Source organism: Schistocerca serialis, chromosome 6 (genome assembly GCF_023864345.2).
Source record: "Schistocerca serialis cubense isolate TAMUIC-IGC-003099 chromosome 6, iqSchSeri2.2, whole genome shotgun sequence".
NCBI lineage: Eukaryota > Metazoa > Arthropoda > Insecta > Orthoptera > Acrididae > Schistocerca > Schistocerca serialis.
The window spans coordinates 413,722,803-413,742,355 of record NC_064643.1 but is presented as its reverse complement, the minus strand read 5'-3'; the positions used below and the strand labels follow the sequence as shown (position 1 = coordinate 413,742,355).

The 19,553-nt window shown below is 37.9% G+C and overlaps 1 protein-coding gene across 1 annotated transcript in view; it reads right to left on the bottom strand.

Annotated features, from left to right (window-relative positions):
* Positions 1 to 19,553, bottom strand: part of LOC126484896 (dynein axonemal heavy chain 10) — a 1,141,797-nt gene that overhangs the window by 534,920 nt on the left and 587,324 nt on the right. The window contains exons 35-36 of the mRNA XM_050108495.1: positions 16,988 to 17,140; positions 7,378 to 7,489 (exon numbers count right to left, since the gene is read on the bottom strand). Coding sequence (XP_049964452.1) covers positions 7,378 to 7,489; positions 16,988 to 17,140 — 265 coding nt within the window. The remainder of the gene's footprint in view (positions 1 to 7,377; positions 7,490 to 16,987; positions 17,141 to 19,553) is intronic.

Sequence of the window (19,553 nt, the reverse complement as noted above, 5' to 3'; positions counted from 1 at the left end):
AGCCAAAGTATGCAGTATACATTCCCATGGTTGGCAACATGGCGTATTACCTGCTCAACAATATGGGAATTGTGTGTCTGCCTTGATACAAAACACTTTTGGTATTTATTCATCTATTCCCAAAACTAGTTTCAGCAACAAATATCGCCATCATCAATGGGTTCTTTAATTCTAAAACATACAGAAATAGCATAGTTATAAAACATTGTGAATCATTGTTATATATGTACTGTTTGTTTTTTAAGAATTGTTCCCTGTGAATACTTTTATAATACCTTATTTACTATACATCACAGGGAGGTTTTACGACTTTTGTTGCTGTTTGCAGCATATTTTCTGTGTTTTTCTGTTGCAGTTTCTCTCCGCATACATCATGACATCTGGAGCTGTGTGAGTGGGTGTTGGTAAACAAGTGAAATCCCATTTGTGTAACACTGACATGAATAAGTGCACGTTCTTGTATTTGTTTGTTAACAGCCACTCACATAGTATGAGGTAACAGGATATATGTCAAGAAAAACGGCAACAGAAAAACACAGAAAATATGCTGCAAACAGTGACAACAATCTTAAAACCATGATGTGACATACAGCAGATAACATTTTATGAAAGTATTCACAGAAAACAATATTTAAAAAACAAACAGCACATATGTAATAATGGTTTACAATTTTTTATAACTATGCTACTTCTGCATATTTTAGAATTAAAAACTCACTGATTATGGCAATATTTGTTACTGAAACTAGTTTTGGGGATAAATAAATAAATAAATAACAGAAGTGTTTTGTATCAAGGCAGACCCACAGTTCCCATACTGTTGTTTTCGTATGCAAAGATGGGTCCACGGAAGAGTTTGAAGATAAAATCATTTTAATATCTGCCCGCTCACAGCCAAGCTTGTCCCACTGTGCGCCATCCAACATCCCATAATACTATTCTTTAGCAACAGTGAAACATGGATGTCAATATCTTCCAGGGTGCAAGTCATATATAACAGCAACTAGTAAATAAATAAAAGATCTCAACATGATTCGGTCCAACTGTGACCAAAATGGGTCTTTTTGCAATAATTTATTCTTGTGATAACTACTGTGGTCAGTTTATTGTGAATTATTTCGTTTTTTAGACCTTGAATTCTGGATTAATTTTGTTTCTTGTTTCATCTTAATGTCATCGGCTCGCTCCAAAGCTGACTAAAAGTTGGTAATGTTTTCCCGTGGTATTCTGATGCATGAACAACAGCTATATCTCTCATTTGCAACCCAAGTGACAAATCATTAGTTTCTCATAAACAAATAAAATCAAATAATGATTTTTGAAGGAGAAGACTTTTTGCTTTGAATGTTATCTTTACCTAAATAGCAGCATAAATGTATGTAAGTAGTATCCGTATGTATGAGAACTTTCACTACAAACCTGTTAAAATACAACAAAAGTGCTAGAATTTATCATTATTTTCTCTGTCATTTCACAAAATTGTCAGTTTTCAAGCAAAGCATTAGACTCTTTCATAAAGTCCAGGAACACATTCAATTATTTATTGCACAAGAAATAAACATTGTAGAGATGTCACACGTATTGAATTTTGAAGAGAAATGCTGGAAGTTTTTTTTACAAACAGTCAATATGCAAACCATGAGTGATCCGGCAGCCATCAATATGGTAATTGAATTCTTGCCACACCCGTACCAGCATCGCGTCGTCAACTGTGGCAGTCACTAACCATATTCTCTCCGGGAGCTCTGCTGCATCATGCGGTAGAGATAGTACGTATACCAGAGCTTTAAATTGTCCCAACAGAAAAAAGTAACAAAGGGTGATATCTGGTGATTAGGGAGGCCATTTCATGTAACAGCTGTTCCCTTCCTGTACCTGTAGCATGGCTGATCTATCGATGCGGCAGTTCCGTGATCAGGTACCCGCGAACTTCACAATGAAAATGAGGTGTGTAGTGGTTCACCTGCTACATTTATTCCTTTGTTTGATGTCCTTGGTGTCGATGTACTGGCTGTAAAATGGGGTGTGGAAGTCAAACATGGACTACTTTAAATGATGTAGCCGACAGGTGCACAGCTGCATTTCACAGTACTTTAAGTTCACTTTTCACAACCCCCTAATAATACACAATTATATAGCCAGTGCACTATTGTTTAACTTTCGATAAGCCTCATTATTAGTTTGCAGGAAAACCTCCAAATACTGCTACAAAAGTTTCCTGTTGAACATCTACGAGCTGTAAAACCTAACCACAAAGTTCACAATTCTTGAAGAATAATCAAGTACATACGGAGAAGACACTGTCATTGTTTTCACACACAGCCTAATTGTTTAACACTTATTCCATGGTTAAGTTGAAGCACTGTTGCAGTTCTAATCAACACAGGTCTCATCTGAAACTCGGCTGTGGACTGACTGTTTCGTGACCAAAAATTGGATCCTTATACATCCTCACATAATAGGTACTGAACTTACACATTGTTTGAAGTTAAATTTACAGAATTAGAATTAAAACTTAATTCATTAAATTAACTGAATACACTGAAAAATTGCATCTTTTTAACAGTTTCTTCTACTGCAAGAGATAGGCCAAATTATTTGTTTAAATGATGAAATTAACGTATATCATTGTGTAAACAATACTTTTGAAAAAATGTTAATTACTTTGGAATTAATTAAGGGCTGGCTTTGCTAACATGTATTTAATAGAGCCAAATAGATACTTTAAGACTAATAGTAGTTGTTCCTCCAAATGTTTATAATTAGTACAGAATTTATATTTGTTTGTGCATCAACAACAGAATTCAAGTTATGAAACAATTACTGATTTCATCCTATAATGAAAGATACTAACTAGGAATGGTCAAAATAAATTGGAAAATAAATTACATACATAAAACTAAGCACAAATTAGATCTGGTGTTATATTTTTTAAAACTGAGGTTCAATCTTTCTCTATTATGAAAATGCAGATTATATTCATGTATGTTAATGGTAGGTAGTTAAAATTAAATAAAGAAAAAAACCAATTTAAGTAGGCAGATCCCAAAACAAGAGGCGAAGTAAAATTATCCCAGCTTGTTTAATCACAGGTGGAGCCCCATCCTGCTGAAAGATGAATGGCGAGTCCAATTGCATTTGAGGCATCAGCCATTGCTGCAACATGTCCAAGTAGGAAAATCCAGTGACAGTGCTCTCAGTGAAGAAGAATGGCCCCTACAGTTTTCGAGATGACAAGGCACAAAAAAAATTTACCTTTGAGGAATCACACTTAAATTCAATGCATTGGTGTGGATGTTTTGTACCCCATATTCGACAATTATGCCTGCTCACTTTCCCAGTGTGAAAAGTGGCTTCGTCACTAAAAATCAAGCAATCAAAAATGCCGTCGCCATCCTCATTCAATTGTTGCAACTGCGAACAAAACTCAAAATGCTTGTTATTGTCATCGTCATTGAGCTTCTGCACTAACTCCAATTTGAATGGTTTCATGGACAGCTTCTGTCGCATGACTTTCCACACTGTCATTGGAGCCATTTGAGTTCACAGGATGCAAGACACACTGATGTCTTTGGACTCCTTATGAATGTCTCTCGTATGTGCTCCATATCCACTTCACTCATACAGAAAGCTCGCTCCACACCTGAACTCACCATGTTTGTGACTAGCGCTGCCTGTCAGCAAAACACCAAAGTACACTGTGGCGGTATACATGAAAAAAAACTTTCAGGGTTTCTCTCCAAAATGACATATGTATGATATCTGTACAATTTTTGGATCTTGTGCAATAAATAAATGAAAGTGTTCCCAGACTTTATGTACACCCTGTACATAGTTTCTCATGTATCCCTTGCAGGTTTGCACTGACTCCACAAGTCAAATGTCACCTGATTGGTCGAGCAAGGTTGACAGTGCACTGAGCACTTTGGAATATTGGGAAATCTCAAACCCATTTGAATGCAAGCATTGTCTGCTACATCCTACCCTTTGGGACTGTTCAAAATAAATTTGTATGAAGCCTCAATAGCTAGAGCTTCATCTGTAAATGTAAGTCAGTACATACACTAATCTATTAAACAATGTAATAACGTTGACCTCAGCAGTAATTGCATAATCTGTGATTATAAGACAACCCCGCACTTTAGAATGACAAATCTCTGGAAAAACCTGGTTTCATAATCGAGGAAATATGGTAGTTAAGTAAGCTATTTTACATGATATCTTTCATCTTAGTGGGGGGATCTGTGGTGTATCATGTTCCACCTCCTCCTCCTCCTTCTTGCAACCAGTTGAAAGATATTCATATAACAATAATGTTTAGGTAGTTAGCATGTGGTAGTTAGCATTTTCAACTGTGCGCATGCTGTTTTGATCTATGTGCAGAGTTGGAACAGAATGTGTGACCACAGATTGTCACCATGGTGTGACATTATTGAGTGTCTCCACACTCTGTGAAGCATTCACTTATGCTTTTGCATCACATCTGGGCACTGTTTTGGAAGGCAGAGAACAAGAGGTACTGCCTATGTTGACAACGACCGCTAACAATTGAAAGAAGCTAAAGGGAAATGTCATTCTCTTCAGTTCTGTTCTGTTCTGAAATTCACTTTGGATATATTGTTCTGATTAATAAGATATCTGTACACCTAATGTTGTGAGTGTTACATGGAATAACTAAATACAGAAGAGTTCCTTAAAAAGCCAATATGGCATTTAGTAGTCTAAATACTAAAAAGCACTGTTCCAGTCCCTCAACCCTCTGCAGATGGGAAAGAAGTCACATGGAAAGAGTTGATGGCACTTCATAGCAGGTCAACTGCACCAATAAAATTGAAGAAAGGTTAACTACAAAACAAGACAATCAAGGTAAAAATCATGAAGAAGAGTGATAGGGTGACAGATTTCTTGTGAAGTTGTTTGTTCAGTTCCACTATCTGATGCCTTTTTAAATATTTTATTTGGCTTAGCATGGAGACAGGACTGGTTTTAACCACTTTGAAAGCATTTATTGAAACAGGGATCTCATGCTTTGGCTGCTCCATGTCCATCACACAAGACCATGGCAGGTAGTTTGAATCTGCTCTCTTCATCAAACTTTCCAATATGACAGGCACTAAGCACTTCAGAATTACATCATAATATACTCAGTGCAACTGTTTGGTTGAGCAGTAGCACCACACATTAAAAGTGGCCCTCATGTGTCAGAGGACTATGGACTGAGGCACTCCCACGGATTCTCCTGGGAGTTTGCACAGCACAAAAGCATAACCTTTGAACCACACTGGCTGAAAATTTATTTGGTGAAGCACTATTCCTCCCAGCAGACTTCGTGCTCCAAGAACCTTCAGTTATGCCACCAGACCTACTGGACTTGGTTGCATGTTTTAAGAGTCACATAGCGCGCCTTCATATACCATCACCCCTCCCGCACTCATTGCCTAAAGTCTTAGTTCACAAAGTACTAGAAGACTGTGACTTCATAATGGTAAGAGCCCCACCCCCACCTCCCATACCTCAATAAGGCCCCCACAAAGTGCTGCAAAGAGATGACTGAAATTCTACATATGAGAAAACAGGAAAGCCACAGCTGTGTCTGCCGTCTGACTAAAACCCTTGTGGACACTTCAAGAGTCTCCTGCTAACAATGTCATATTTTTGACTTTTATATTATAACTGGGAATATGTGAGTTTCTTCCTGAGGACCTCCAGATGAAGCTAATAGACAATGTAATGAAACTGTTCAGCATGCCTTGTTTTTTGTGAAGTATTGTTGATTATGAAACATCAAATGCCAAAGTATTTGTCTTCCTGATACATCATTAATATTACACTTATTGTTTCCTATAATCACTGTTTTTATGAAATGTTAACTATATCTGTATTTTTTTAAATAGGTTTGATCATATCAATACTGTAAACATACCTTTGTTAAGTGAAAGGTCAATGTGTTTTATACTCTCTGAACTATGACTTTCTGTATCACTGCACTTGTTGATTTGTGTGTGAAGCAAGCAGGAGTCAGTCTGAGTCTAGCTGAGTCATTAGTCAGTTGTAGATGTGTGATGGCATAGATACTTGCACTCTAGTGTTGCACAGTTATAATGGAATGGGGTGCAAGTAGTCATGATGGACTGTATTAATTATTGGTTTCTGTAAATGTTTTCTTTGAATTATGCAGAGTGTGTTGAATATTATGAAGTAAATGAGTTGACACACATTATAAAAATTGAAGTGAAAATAGACTACCTGCTTTATTATTACATTTCAGTGTACATATATGAAAGCAACAACCCATTCCTCATGTAGGAAGTGAGATCATCACACTAGACAACCTGTCAAGGAAGAATTCTACGTCATCAACAACAAAAGTTAAGTAATGTATACAGTTGTTGACAGAAAACTGCTCATTTTGTATTATTATGCAAATGGTCACATTGCTCATAAATGCTCAATTTTGCATACTGTTTGTTGGTTGTGAGATAATCAAAGCCAAGAGAGTGAAGAGGCCTGTTAAAACTGTGACTTCCTTATCAAAGGCCAGCAAGCTGACTGCCAGACTGCAGATGGCTCCATTGCATGGTACTTTCACAATGTTGTCAAATTGCCACATGACATCAATACTGCCACTCTCATTTCCATTGAAGGTGTCCTCACAATCATGGCACCATGTTTACATCTGATGAACCTCACACCATCACCAGTGCCACCCAGCCATGGCAACACACCCTCCATGCTATCATCCCCCGGACACCACTGCACTCTCATGTTACAGCCAACACCACCACATACTGGCCTGCCTCCACAATTACCACAAGTATGCCATGTGGCATACGTCGCTGTCTGATATCCTCAATGTTGCAAACAACAATGTAGCTCTTTGGCAGTCAGCCTGATTTCTTTATCTTGTTCAGTTGCTTGTGCAGTGTATGTTTGTATTTTCAACCAAAGTGTTACATGAAGTATATAGATGGAGTGATTATTCATCAGAGTGATTGTCTCCTATGCCTTATGGGTCTACATGTTTATTAACTGTTCCTAACCTCAAAATGAACTCTTTACACCAGTATCAATGCTCAGTTTCAAGCTGATGTATGATTAACACTGTGAACTAATAGCAAGAAAAATTATAAGTAAGACTAATGAAACTCTCTCCACAGAAGGAATTGTTGATTCATTACTTAAATAAAATCTTTCTTCTCTTCTGGTAAATCCTATTCCTAAATTGTTAAATGCATTTCCTATATATGACCACTATCTATAAACAGTCTTTGTATAAATGCTCAGAATGCTGCTGCAGTGTACAAGATTATGAAAATTTGATACCATTAGTTCTATGGATTATGTAGTATTTGTAAATAGAACAATGTAAAGACATACCAAGATCCTTTAATTCTTTCCAGTTGAGTTCTTTTCCTCGATCATAAAATCCTCCTCTTTCAAATAACAGTTTCAGTAATGCTATTGGTTGCTGAGTACCGTATTCATCAACCTGAAAGGTGTATAATTATCTCTTTATTTTTGCATCTAGATTATTACTGAGTAAATGTCTTAAAAAATCATGCTGTTCAGTAATGCAAGAATATGTGAATTTGTGCACTTGCATGCACACACAAAAATGCAGGCACGGACGACCCCCTCTCCCTCCCCCCTCCCCCCCCCCCCCCCCCCCACACACACACACACATGTGCCTGTGCTTGTACACTCTGTTAAGTGATCTAGCAAAGTATTATATGAAACTAGCAAAGACTGTAGAAATCCACTGAAGTTATTTGATCATTTTTAGTGATTCTTTGTAGCTACATACTTGAAACCAAAATATGATCAGTACATTTTATATGATACCATAGTGGCAGTTTCTTGACATGTAACAGATACAGCATTTATGTCAATAAAATTCTGTAATAAATGAACAACTACAAGTTTTGATCTGCCCTGCACATCATTGCATGTCATTCAGATCACTGTTGACAAGCTGCAATTTGCACCAGTTCTCAAGAAGATCTGCACAGCAGATCAAAACTGGTAGTCATTAATAAAATAAACTGAAATCCAGATGGTGTTTTGTCATTTATTATAACAGCTGTGACCATGGTTTCTGAGATATGGAGTCGAACATTGAATAAAACTTTGCTTCTGTTGATGCTGGCATGTGTTAAGTAATGACAAAAGCCACCTGTCAACTAGATCTGCTGAAGAGCTATGTTCACATAACTCTTTGGAGTATATGTCCTGTTGCTGTTTCATTCAAGTGTAAAAGATGGAATACCATTGCTGCCATAAAAAATTTTGTTTTGGATGATTTAACATCCACAGTAATTCATCAAAACTTGATGAATGAAAACATTTACAAACTAGACAATATTATATTTGATGACTGGCCATTGAAGACAAGTGAAATAACTGATGAAATAGGCCTGTTAGGAAAGAGAATATGGTACATTGTAAATACAGTATGAACTATGACAAATTTTTTTGTAATACAGGAGCCATTTTTGTTGAACACTGGGAAAATGCAAATGCAAAAATGGAAATCTCAGCACTGTTTAGAATATTTAAGGATAGATATGTTGTGTACCAAGCAAAGAGGTGTACACAGCTGACGCCACATAGGCACAGCCATTTACTTGGCAACTCCCAATGCTGGGCAGCAGCTTCCAGATTGCACACACAAAAATTGACCTTTTCCTGCTTCCGTACCACTTCCTTTAACACTTTGTATACGTCCACTGGCAGAGTGGGCAGCCAATAGAGAATGCTCTCAACTGCAGACTACATTGCTTCCAATTTGTACTGGTAGACATGGGAATCCTTCTGCTGACAGACACCGAAACACAACACTCTGTGGCCTTGGAGACAGTTACAAACCAGCAGCTAGACAGTTCAGTTCAGACCTGCATCCAGTTAAGTACAGCAGCCTGAGGACTACTTTTCCAATGTAGCAGTTACTATTTATGGAGAACGAGAACTTGTAACAGAGTGTCTGCATAAATTCGTTCAGTTACAGTGATAATATATAATCTGCAAAGTTATTTAGATAATAATCTGCAAAGTTATTTAGATATCACTGTGTTAGGTTTAGGACATCATGTGCCATGCATCAAACTGCGCCAAAGTTAAGCATCATTATTTAATACACACTTAACAAATGTTATTTCTTATTGTAAAATTTTGTTTTTGTAGAGGTCCACAGCATCAACATGTTTTGTGAATGAAAACATGGTCCAGGTAGACTGTATTATTTTTTATTGTCTATGCGACTGGCCAATTTCAACCTTTGGTAATTTTCAAGTATGTAGCTTAAGCTGGAAGCTTCATTTTACATTATACAAGGTTCAATAAAAATGCTGCTGAAAAGGTGCCCAAATTGATGAAAATATTGCAAAAATTCAAGAGCTTTTGCTCAGAGGCCATTGACAGACAATTTATCAACTCTCAGAGATTAGTAGGTTATCCTGGAACTTAGCTCAGTGAATTTTAACAGAAGAATTTGGAATGAAAAGGGCTGGTTGGCTGGCTCATTTGGGGGAGGGGACCAAACAGTGAGATCATTGGTCTGATCAGTTAGGGGAGGATGGGGAAGGAAGATAGCCGTGCCCTTTCAAAGTAATCATCCCAGAATTTGCCTGAAGCGATTTAGGGAAATCACGGAAAACCTAAATCAGGAGAGCTGCATGTGGATTTGAACCATCATCCTCCAAAATGAAGTCCAGTATGCTAACCACTGCACCACCTCACTCAGTAATGGAAAGTGTTACCACCAAGTTTGGTCCTTGGGTTCTGACTGACAATCAAAAGGAACATCAAGCTCAAACATGTCATTCTTTGTAAGAACAGCTAGAAACTGATCCAGAGTTTCTGTAAAAGTTCATTCCTGGTTATGAATCATGGCGCTATGGTTATGACCCAGAAACAAAGCAACAGTCAAGCCGATGGAAGATGTCATTGTCAGCCCATCCAAAAAAATGTCATCAAGTCAAAATCAAATCTTAAAACAAGACTGAGTTGATTTTTTTAATGCCAAGAGCATAGTTCTTTCAGAGTTTGTTCACCCAGGTCAGACTGCCAATAAGCTCTCTTATTTGGAAGTTTTAAGACGATTGCACCACAGTGTTTGTCAAAAAAGACCAAATTTGTGGTCGATAGAAGATTGGTTCTTTCGCCACATCAACGCACCTGCATACACAGCCATCTCTGTTAGGCAATTTTGGGGTAAAAATGGCATGGTTCTGCTGCCCCAGGCCTTACTCACATGATCTGGCTCCATGTGACTTTTTCTTATTTCCATGCATGAAAACAGGCATGAAAGGAACTGATATGACAACACTGTGGCACAAGTCAAGAAAAACACAAGGAGGAGCTGGCAGCCATTTCTAAAGACAACTACAAAAAACAGTGGAAGCACTGGTGGGACACATGTATTACTTGCAATGGAGAATATTTTGAAGGGTATAAGGATGTTTTGTATACAATTTGAAATTTGAAAATATATAGGTATTAAAAAATTATCCCAGTTATATTGTTTTTGTGCCACATTCACACAGAAGGAAGATACGTTCCTGCAACAAGTACCAGCAATATATTATAATGTAAAATGAAGCTGGAAGCTTGATGTACATGCTTGAAATGACCAATTGCCTAGATAATTTAAAAAATAAGGCAGCCTACCAAGACCATGTTTACAACCCCCAAAAAAATTCTTTTCGTGTTCCCATATCTGTACTGTAGTGAAACCCTATCAAACAAGAGTTTATTTACAACTGTGGAAATCAGCCAGCATAGCTAGGAAACAGCTTATATTATGATGAATGTCTGGGCTGAATTAATTGTAGCTTTCAGTTACTACATTCACAACAAGATCAACCGCTTCCAGAATGAGCACTTGCCCATGAAAGGCAAAGGTCCCGAATTCGAGTCTCGATCCGGCACATAGTTTTAATGTGCCAGGAAGTTTCATATCAGCGCAAACTCCGCTGCAGAGTGAAAATCTCATCCTGGAAACATCCCCCGGGCTGTGTCTAAGCCATGCCTCCGCAATATCCTTTCTTTCAACAGTGCTAGATCTGCAAGGTTCACAGGAAAGCTTCTGTAATGTTTGGAAGGTAGGAGATGAGGTACTGGCAGAAGTAAAGCAGTGAGGATGGGGCATGAATCGTGCTTGGGTAGCTCAGTTGGTAGAGCACTTGCCCACGAAAGGCAAAGGTCCCAAGTTCGAGTCTCAGTCCAGTACACAGTTTTAATCTGCCAGGAAGTTTCAAGATCAAACTGATTTTGTGAGGTACTTGCATACTGTTGTGAGACATTGTCCAGAACATCATACCAGAAATGTACAGAGATCACAGTATCAGATGGAAACCACTGTCTTGCACAAGAAACTGGTGATGATTTCATCAGCAGTAAAGTTTATAGTCAGTGTTTTCTGGAACTTAGAAGGAATTCTTAAAGCAGAAAATAATAGCTACTGAATGCTATCTTCTGGATTACCTAGTCAAAACACTTAGTGAGAGGTGATCTGGGATAGAAGAAATTGGGGGCAGAAGATGTACCTCTCATTTGGACAATGCACACAAATTTGCTTTGAAAACACGTAGATAAATGGAACCTCCACCATATTTGGCAGTCTTCAATATCTAAAGGAATTTGTGGTTCCATCATATAATCAGTCCAATGATGGTAATGTGCAGCAGTTAAACATAAAATAGCATCAGGCTGCAAGGATAGTTTATAATTTCTTTAATGCATAATTAATTTCAGGCTTCCACCCAGTCTTCAGATGCAATTGTGCACACAGAAAAATTTTCTAAAAACATAAATTACACCAATGCACATACAACATAATGGCAGTTCTCGTATACTACATGTTACAAATTGTCAAACCTACCCATCAGAGGAGTAGGTTAAAGTTCTGGCATTAGAGTAAAAATATACATGAAATTACAATTCATCATACTCAAGACCAAATATTAAGCCAATAATATTTGCATTAATGTCATTATATACTGTTGGTCATCAATTTACAATTGAATCAAAACTAGTTATCGTGGGAATGTAGCAATATTGAGAAGGAAAGTTGCCACTCGCCATATAGCAGAGATGCTGAGTCCCAGATAGCCACAACAAAAAGATTCTCACAATTATACCTTTCGGCCATTAAGGTCTTTGTCAACAATACACACACACACACACACACACATGCACACACACACACACACACACACACACACACACACACACACAGCCGCAATTCGTACACATAACTGCAATCTCAGGCAACTGAAAACCTCCTTCCTGGATTTCCCTAGTTTTAGTGGGAGTGTGTATACCACTCATTACAAGCAATAAACATGTATGGCAGTAAAAAAAAACTTCTACAATGAAAATGAGTGGATATTAATTTGAAATGACAATGAGTTACAATAAAATACTGTTTTATGGCCCATGGGTTCATAGTCAGAGGGTTAAATTAGATGGATGTTCACCTGTAAGAACATCATACAATAAATTAGTGATTGGTAAAATCCACAGAATTATCTTGTTTTACTCATGATGTAATTATTGACAATCGTAGACCAAATATTAATACAATAGTATCTTCTAACTTACATGTTCAATGCCATCACATAATGTTGGTAACTAAATTTTCATTTAAATATGAGGAGCATTTACAATGTGAATGTCCTCTCTATAAATATAAACCATTTATGGTATTCAAACTTTTACGATAAAACTGAGTGAACATTATTCTAGAAAGGCACTGGGATTTAATAAAATACTGTTCTTTGCTCCCTGGTCTGTATACTCATTGCTAAAATGCAGCTAATTGTGAGAGAGTCAAAGGTAGTTACTAGAATCACTGTGTTCCCAATATCCATTATGTTGGATAATCAAGGTAATGTGTATTTTGTGTAACTTCCTGTATAGTACTTTGGGGCTAGGAGTAACATTGGACAAAGTGTGCTGGTCTAAATGGGGACTGCATTGAGCAACAAGCACATTTTTGACCAAAAATAATACTTGGCTGGGAATCTTATTCCTTTATTTACCTTACACTAATACATTTATTTCAACTTTCTCTTCATGAAACTTCCATGTATCCGATTAAGAGCATGTGATTGTATTAATGTCCAACACTAAAATACCCCAGGCTCTTAAGTTCAAATTCAGTTCATGATTAAACTGTGACTTTGAAAATTGTCATGAAGCTATCATAATATGAGAGGAGTCAATTGGGAATATATCAAAATAATTATATAATTTATTCCCAATGTTAACAGAGTGTAGTTGTACACTCTACTGCATTCTGATCTGAAATAGAGGGATTGACATAGAGAATATACATATATAGTCACAGAATGCCTCACCTCCTTAAATTCAATTTACATACTATTAACTGAGTATATTTAAAGCTGGGTGACCGTTTTTGTGGAAGGATGATCTGGTCTGGTTTGCATTACTGTCAATATCCCTTGCTCACTTAACCAAGTTTGATTTCATCGGAACACTTGTGTGCAGTGACTGAGTAGTATATTTCAAAAACTGAAAAGGAATTAAGAAATCAGTCACAAATCCTATCTGCATTTTATTGCACATCTTCATTTCAGCCATTGAATTGCTATCTTCAGTGCATTTAAAGTGAGTCATATAGACTCGTCAAGATTGCAACAACACATGTTAGTATATAACTTTAACACACACATTGCCCTTGCACAGTTATGGTAATGGATGGAAATAATATGGAACATTTCAGAATGACATGTGACTTCTTTGCTATTGTCTATGTGCAGGACCAGATTAAGCCCCAAGCAACACAAGCTTCTGCTTGGGGCACCAAGCTGAGAGCAGTGCCACAGGTGCCACAACTATAAGATTTCTTTATAGAGTATATCATAGTTAGTAGTGGCTGATTGCTGCACTAAGCTGAGAGGGATGTGTGGGGAGCCTGAGAGCAAGATTTGTATGAGTGTGTATCACAGCTAGTAGCCAAAACTGACACTTGTGAAAATGTACGAGGGTGGGAGAGGGGGCTCCAAATGAAAAGTCACTTGTATGGAAAAATGTTCTTGAACTGGCCCAGTCTGCATGGCATTGTTACTAAAATCTGTCCGTACATGTGATTTTAAAATTATGAGTTTATAGAACATACAAATTTTGTAACACAGAGTGTTTTGTGTACAGCAAAATCACATACCCACAGTTTGCATCCACCAGTTGCAATTTGCTCCCTCAGTGGTTACCACGAGATGACCTGACATGTTCTCTAATTTGAGCACAATGTCAGACACAATACAACCAAATTAAGCTTGTTGTTTGTTCTAATCCAAGAACACTGTAACTTTATTAGAGGAAAAAGCATAAACACATGAGAGACAAAGAACATACAACAGACAACACACAAGTGGTCAGCAGAGCCTTGCACTCCAGCCTCATAGTCGTTAGTTCTAACAGGCGGCACAACGAGCAGGGTGCGCTGGCAATTACTGTCGTACTAGTGGGTTGCCTCTAATGGGCGAATCAAGCACAAACTTCATGCATGAACTATGAAGCAGCAAACACACACAAATTTGTTAGTTATAGCAGTTACGCTCAAGGGCATCTCTTCGAGGAAACAGTGGTGTTACACCTTCTGAACACATTGTCAAACATCTGTCAAATTTCGACTGCAAAAATTCTGGCCACCACAAGCCAAATATTGTCTTCTAACTCTTCAAGCATATAGGGTTATTCATGTACACTTTATGTTTCAACATCCTTCCAAGATAAAAATCACATGAATTTAGCTCTAGGGAATGAGAAAGCAATCAACTATTGTATGATGAAAAACACCTCATTATACTGTCACCAACATATTGGCACTGATTCCACTATTTTGTGAGTTTTGCTGTTTCCTCCAAGCCATGGGGCAGTGATGTGACTCCTGTGGTGTTACCTACCATGTCTGAAATGCAAAATTGGCTGCAAGTCCCAGCCACTGCCAGGTGGTTGAATGGAGGCTTTCAAGGGCAGGCAAAGAGAAAGTGTTTTTGAGTGTAATAATACAATGACGTATATTGATAAGAATGTAATGGATTTTCCATAAATTTTTCTGTATGATCTCTTATAAAGAGCAGATCTCATGCAAGTTTCATGTTGAGCTTAATAAATAAGCAGTGAATGTTATTTATGGATTTTATCATTTGAGTCTTTGATATATCATACAGAAATACTTAATTGTTTGCAATTTGAACACAAGAAATCAGGGGAGGTTCTGGAATGAAGGCACTGTATGAGTTTAATTTGGCCGGCCGGGGTGGCCGAGTGGTTCTAGGTGCTACAGTCTGGAACTGCGTGACCGCTAAGGTCGCAGGTTTGAATCCTGCTTTGGGCATGGATGTGTGTGATGTCCTTAGGTTAGTTAGGTTTAAGTGGTTCTAAGTTCTAGGGGACTGATTACCTCAGAAGTAAAGTACCATAGTGCTCAGAGCCATTATAACCATTTTTTAGTTTAATTTGGGAACATAGTCCAAAACAAAAGTTAAGAAGTAAACCTCTAAACAGAGAATTGCAGTAGTGAAATAACATGCAGGACTGGACTCGAACACAGTTTATTGTTCACTAATATATCAAAACTGGTCTGGCAGAAAAGACCAGTCTAGCAAACTGTGTTGCACTAACTGCAAACCACAGTCCTGTTTTCATATCATAAAGAGAAACTTGATGTAATTAATGAGGATTTCCAGAATTCCAATGTCAAATGTTCCTTATTTTCAAGTGTCCCAATGAATGCAGCTATGGTTCATCAGAAAAAAAGAGCTTTTAAGGATAAATCCCTCCGTCATACACAGACTGCAATTTCCAGTTGCAGTACTGATGTCAAGCAACAGTATCTGGATTGGTTAGCCATCCAGTGCTGTTTCTATGTGTGGTTGCAGTTGGAGTTTGCAGACAGTACTGTAAGCTGGTGATACTGAGACACCTGCCTAAAATGCTAAAGCCAGCCGCGGTGGTCTAGGCGCTCAGTCCGGAACCGCGCGACTGCTACGGTCGCAGGTTCGAATCCTGCCTCGAGCATGGATGTGTGTGATGTCCTTAGGTTCGTTAGGTTTAAGTAGTTCTAAGTTATAGGGGACTGATGACCACAGATGTTAAGTCCCATAGTGCTCAGAGCCATTTTAAAATGCTAAATTGTGTAACAATTTTCACAGACTTCTTTCCAAGGCCAATGCTAAATAGTTTATTCACATTTAAACATTTGGTTCTCAGGAGCTTTGTTTGACTAATACAGATCCAGTCTCATACAATTTCTAAACTATTCTATGTATTGCTGGATAATTGGAACACATAGACACCGGAAATTTTTCAATAGAGACAAGCTGACTTTCCAAATGTTACTCCCCTTTTGCACAGTTTAATACAGAAAACATGCTCTGGTTCTTTGTGTATACCATAGTGAACAGTAACCATACACAATGAAAAGTGGAAAAAGACACATACACTCAATCATTAGACAAACAAGACACTGTTAACTGTTAAGCCACTTGCCACAGTGTTCAAACAAAAGATGAAGGGACCACGCATTGATCAAAGATTACTTATGGGGGATGGGTTTCTGTATAATACTGGCAACAGCACTTGTATTGTACATGAAATGAGTTATATATGGGTGAATCTCCATTAATGTTGATCATTGACTTCAAGAAGTTCAGTTGTCATTATTAACTAGTGCATTAACAACTTGGCTCAGAGTAAATACAAAGTCAATAGGCACATCTACAAATTGCAGATGGATAGTTTTTTGGAGATATGTTAGAAATGGTCATTATGTGATCACTTCAGCTTTTAATTATGGTATTTAAAACAACAGTTTACTTGGCAACAATAGTTTACTTGATCTACAAATTTTGAAAACAGATAAGGGGTTGAGAAAAGGTGTAAGAAAACAAAAAAATCATAAAAAACCTCACTTATTGCAACACTATACTAAATAATAGAGTATGTTTATAATTTTTTTACCTGTGGCATATTTAAATCGTCAATGAAAATGACCAATTTCTTCCCCCTTGGTGGTCCATATGTATCTTTTGTTCTTTTTTCCAATGACGCTTCAATATTACCTTGCACATCCATTGAAGTTGTGCGAGAAGAAAAGTTAACATTTAGCACCAGCTACAAATAATAAAAGTTTGACATAAATTATCATTACCACATTTTTTTCCTTTGAATAAAGTTTCTAATAATAATATAAATAATCTATAGAGTGGGCCACATCAATGCAAAGAAAGCTGTACATGTAACCAAGTGTTATATATTGTATAAATATCTAGAGCATAGTTCATGACTGTTTTTAGAGAGCTAAGGAATTCTGAAAACTATGTGTTAGTGAAGCACATGCTGTTATCAGTGAGAACAGCTCACCAAAATACATCTGCTTCCTTTCTGTTCCATTGAGTAATTTGAGGTGTTTTTTTAACTTTGTTTCAATCATAACATATCAGCTTCATCTAGCTCATTATTAAAGTGTAGGTCTCACTCTTTAATAACAGTTTTCGGCTCTCTTAATGGAGGATGTGATGTGATTATTCATTCTCTCACTCATTTGTGCACTTCACCTTTACAATCTGTTCATCCTCTCTGATCCTCCATAACAAAGAAATTGTGTTCAATGTTTCAAAAACATCAATTTCAGCTTTTTAAAATTTATTTTCTCTCTATTGCTTCTCTTCTGGTAAGTCACCTTCATATTGTCCTTTACTACTCAAACAATACTGAAATTACTTGGGCTTCAGAGAATAGCCAATTTCTACACAGCTGAAAAAAATTTGATTCTCAAGGAAGCAAGACACTAAACTGTTACGCAAAATGTACAGATGAGATAGACAAACTAACAAAACACATTAATAACTTGGTGGAACTAAATGAAAGTGTGAGATCATTTAGTCAAAAGTCTCCCAGTCATGCACAGAAAGTTGGATGTCACATGGTGTGAGATCAGTGTGACTATAGCGCTAGATAGAGGGTGGCCACAAAATACAAGGCATTTGAAGGAATGGGAAAAGACAATGTCTGTCAATGAATGAGCAGTTACATTGCACTGTGGTGGTATTCTTCATTGCAATCAGACCAGCTGTGTGGCTGGATTGAAAACTTTTTAGCAAACAGAACATAGCATGTTGTTCTCAATGGAGAGATGTCTACAGATGTTAAAGTAACATATGGCGTGCCACAGTGGAGTGTTATGGGACCATTGCTTTTCACAATATATATATATGACCAAGTAGATAGTGTCGGAAGTTCCATGCGTCTTTTCGCAGATGGTGCTATAGTATACAGAGAAGTTGCAGCATAAGAAAACTGCAGCGAAATGCAGGAAGATCTGCAGCAGATAGGCACTTGGTGCAGAGAGTGGCAACTGACCCGCAACACAGACAAATGTAATGTATTGTGAATACATAGAAAGACAGATCCTTTATTGTATGATTATATGATAGCAGAATACCGGTAGTATTTACTTCTGTAAAATATCTGGGAGTATGAGTATGGAACGATTTGAAGTGGAATGATCATATAAAATTAATTGTTGGTAAGGCGGATGCCAGGTTGAGATTCATTGGGAGAGTCCTTAGAAAATGTAGTCCATCAACAAAGGAGGTGGCTTACAAAACACTTGTTTGACCTATACTTGAGTATTGCTCATCAGTGTGGGATCCGAACCACGTTGGGTTGACAGGAGATAGAGAAGATCCAAAGAAGAGCAGTGCATTTCGTCACAGGGTTATCTGGTAAACGTGATAGTGTTACGGAGATGTTTAGCAAACTCAAGTGGCAGAGTCTGCAAGAGAGGCGCTCTGCATTGCTTTGTAGCTTGCTGTCCAGGTTTCGAGAGGGTGTGTTTCTGGATGAGGTATCAAATATATTGCTTCCCCCTACTTATACCTCCCAAGGAGATCACGAATGTAAAACTAGAGGGATTCGAGCACACATGGAGGCATTCCAGCAGTCATTCTTCCCATGAACCACACGCGACTGGAACAGGAAAGGGAGGTAATGACAGTGGCACGTAAAGTGCCCTCTGCCACACACCATTGGGTGGACGTAGATGTAGATGTAGACAATAATACCCCAAGACACCATTTGGATGAATTTACACTAGCAAGAATTATTGGGAATCTGGAAGAAGAATTAAGTGTGACGGTTGTAGCTCAGGAGTTTGGTATCACTCACAGCATCGTTTCACATGCATGGGCTGCATTCCCAGCCACAGGCTGGCCATTGTCAACTACAGCAGCAGATGACCACTGCATTGCACCACAGTTAGCTAGGGACCCATATCAAACAGTAGGTACAATTACTACCACATTTTACTGGTCTGCAAGATATGCAATCTCACACTCCATAGTGCCATGGGCATTGCTTGGGGTTGATCTCTTTGCCTGATGACCAGTACATTGTGTTCTGTTGACATTCGCACATTGGTGGCATCATTTGCAATGGTGTCAAGAGCATAATGCGGTGTGGGGTTGCATGATCTCCACACATAAGATCACATTCGGTATGATTACCAATTCTGGACATACCCTTC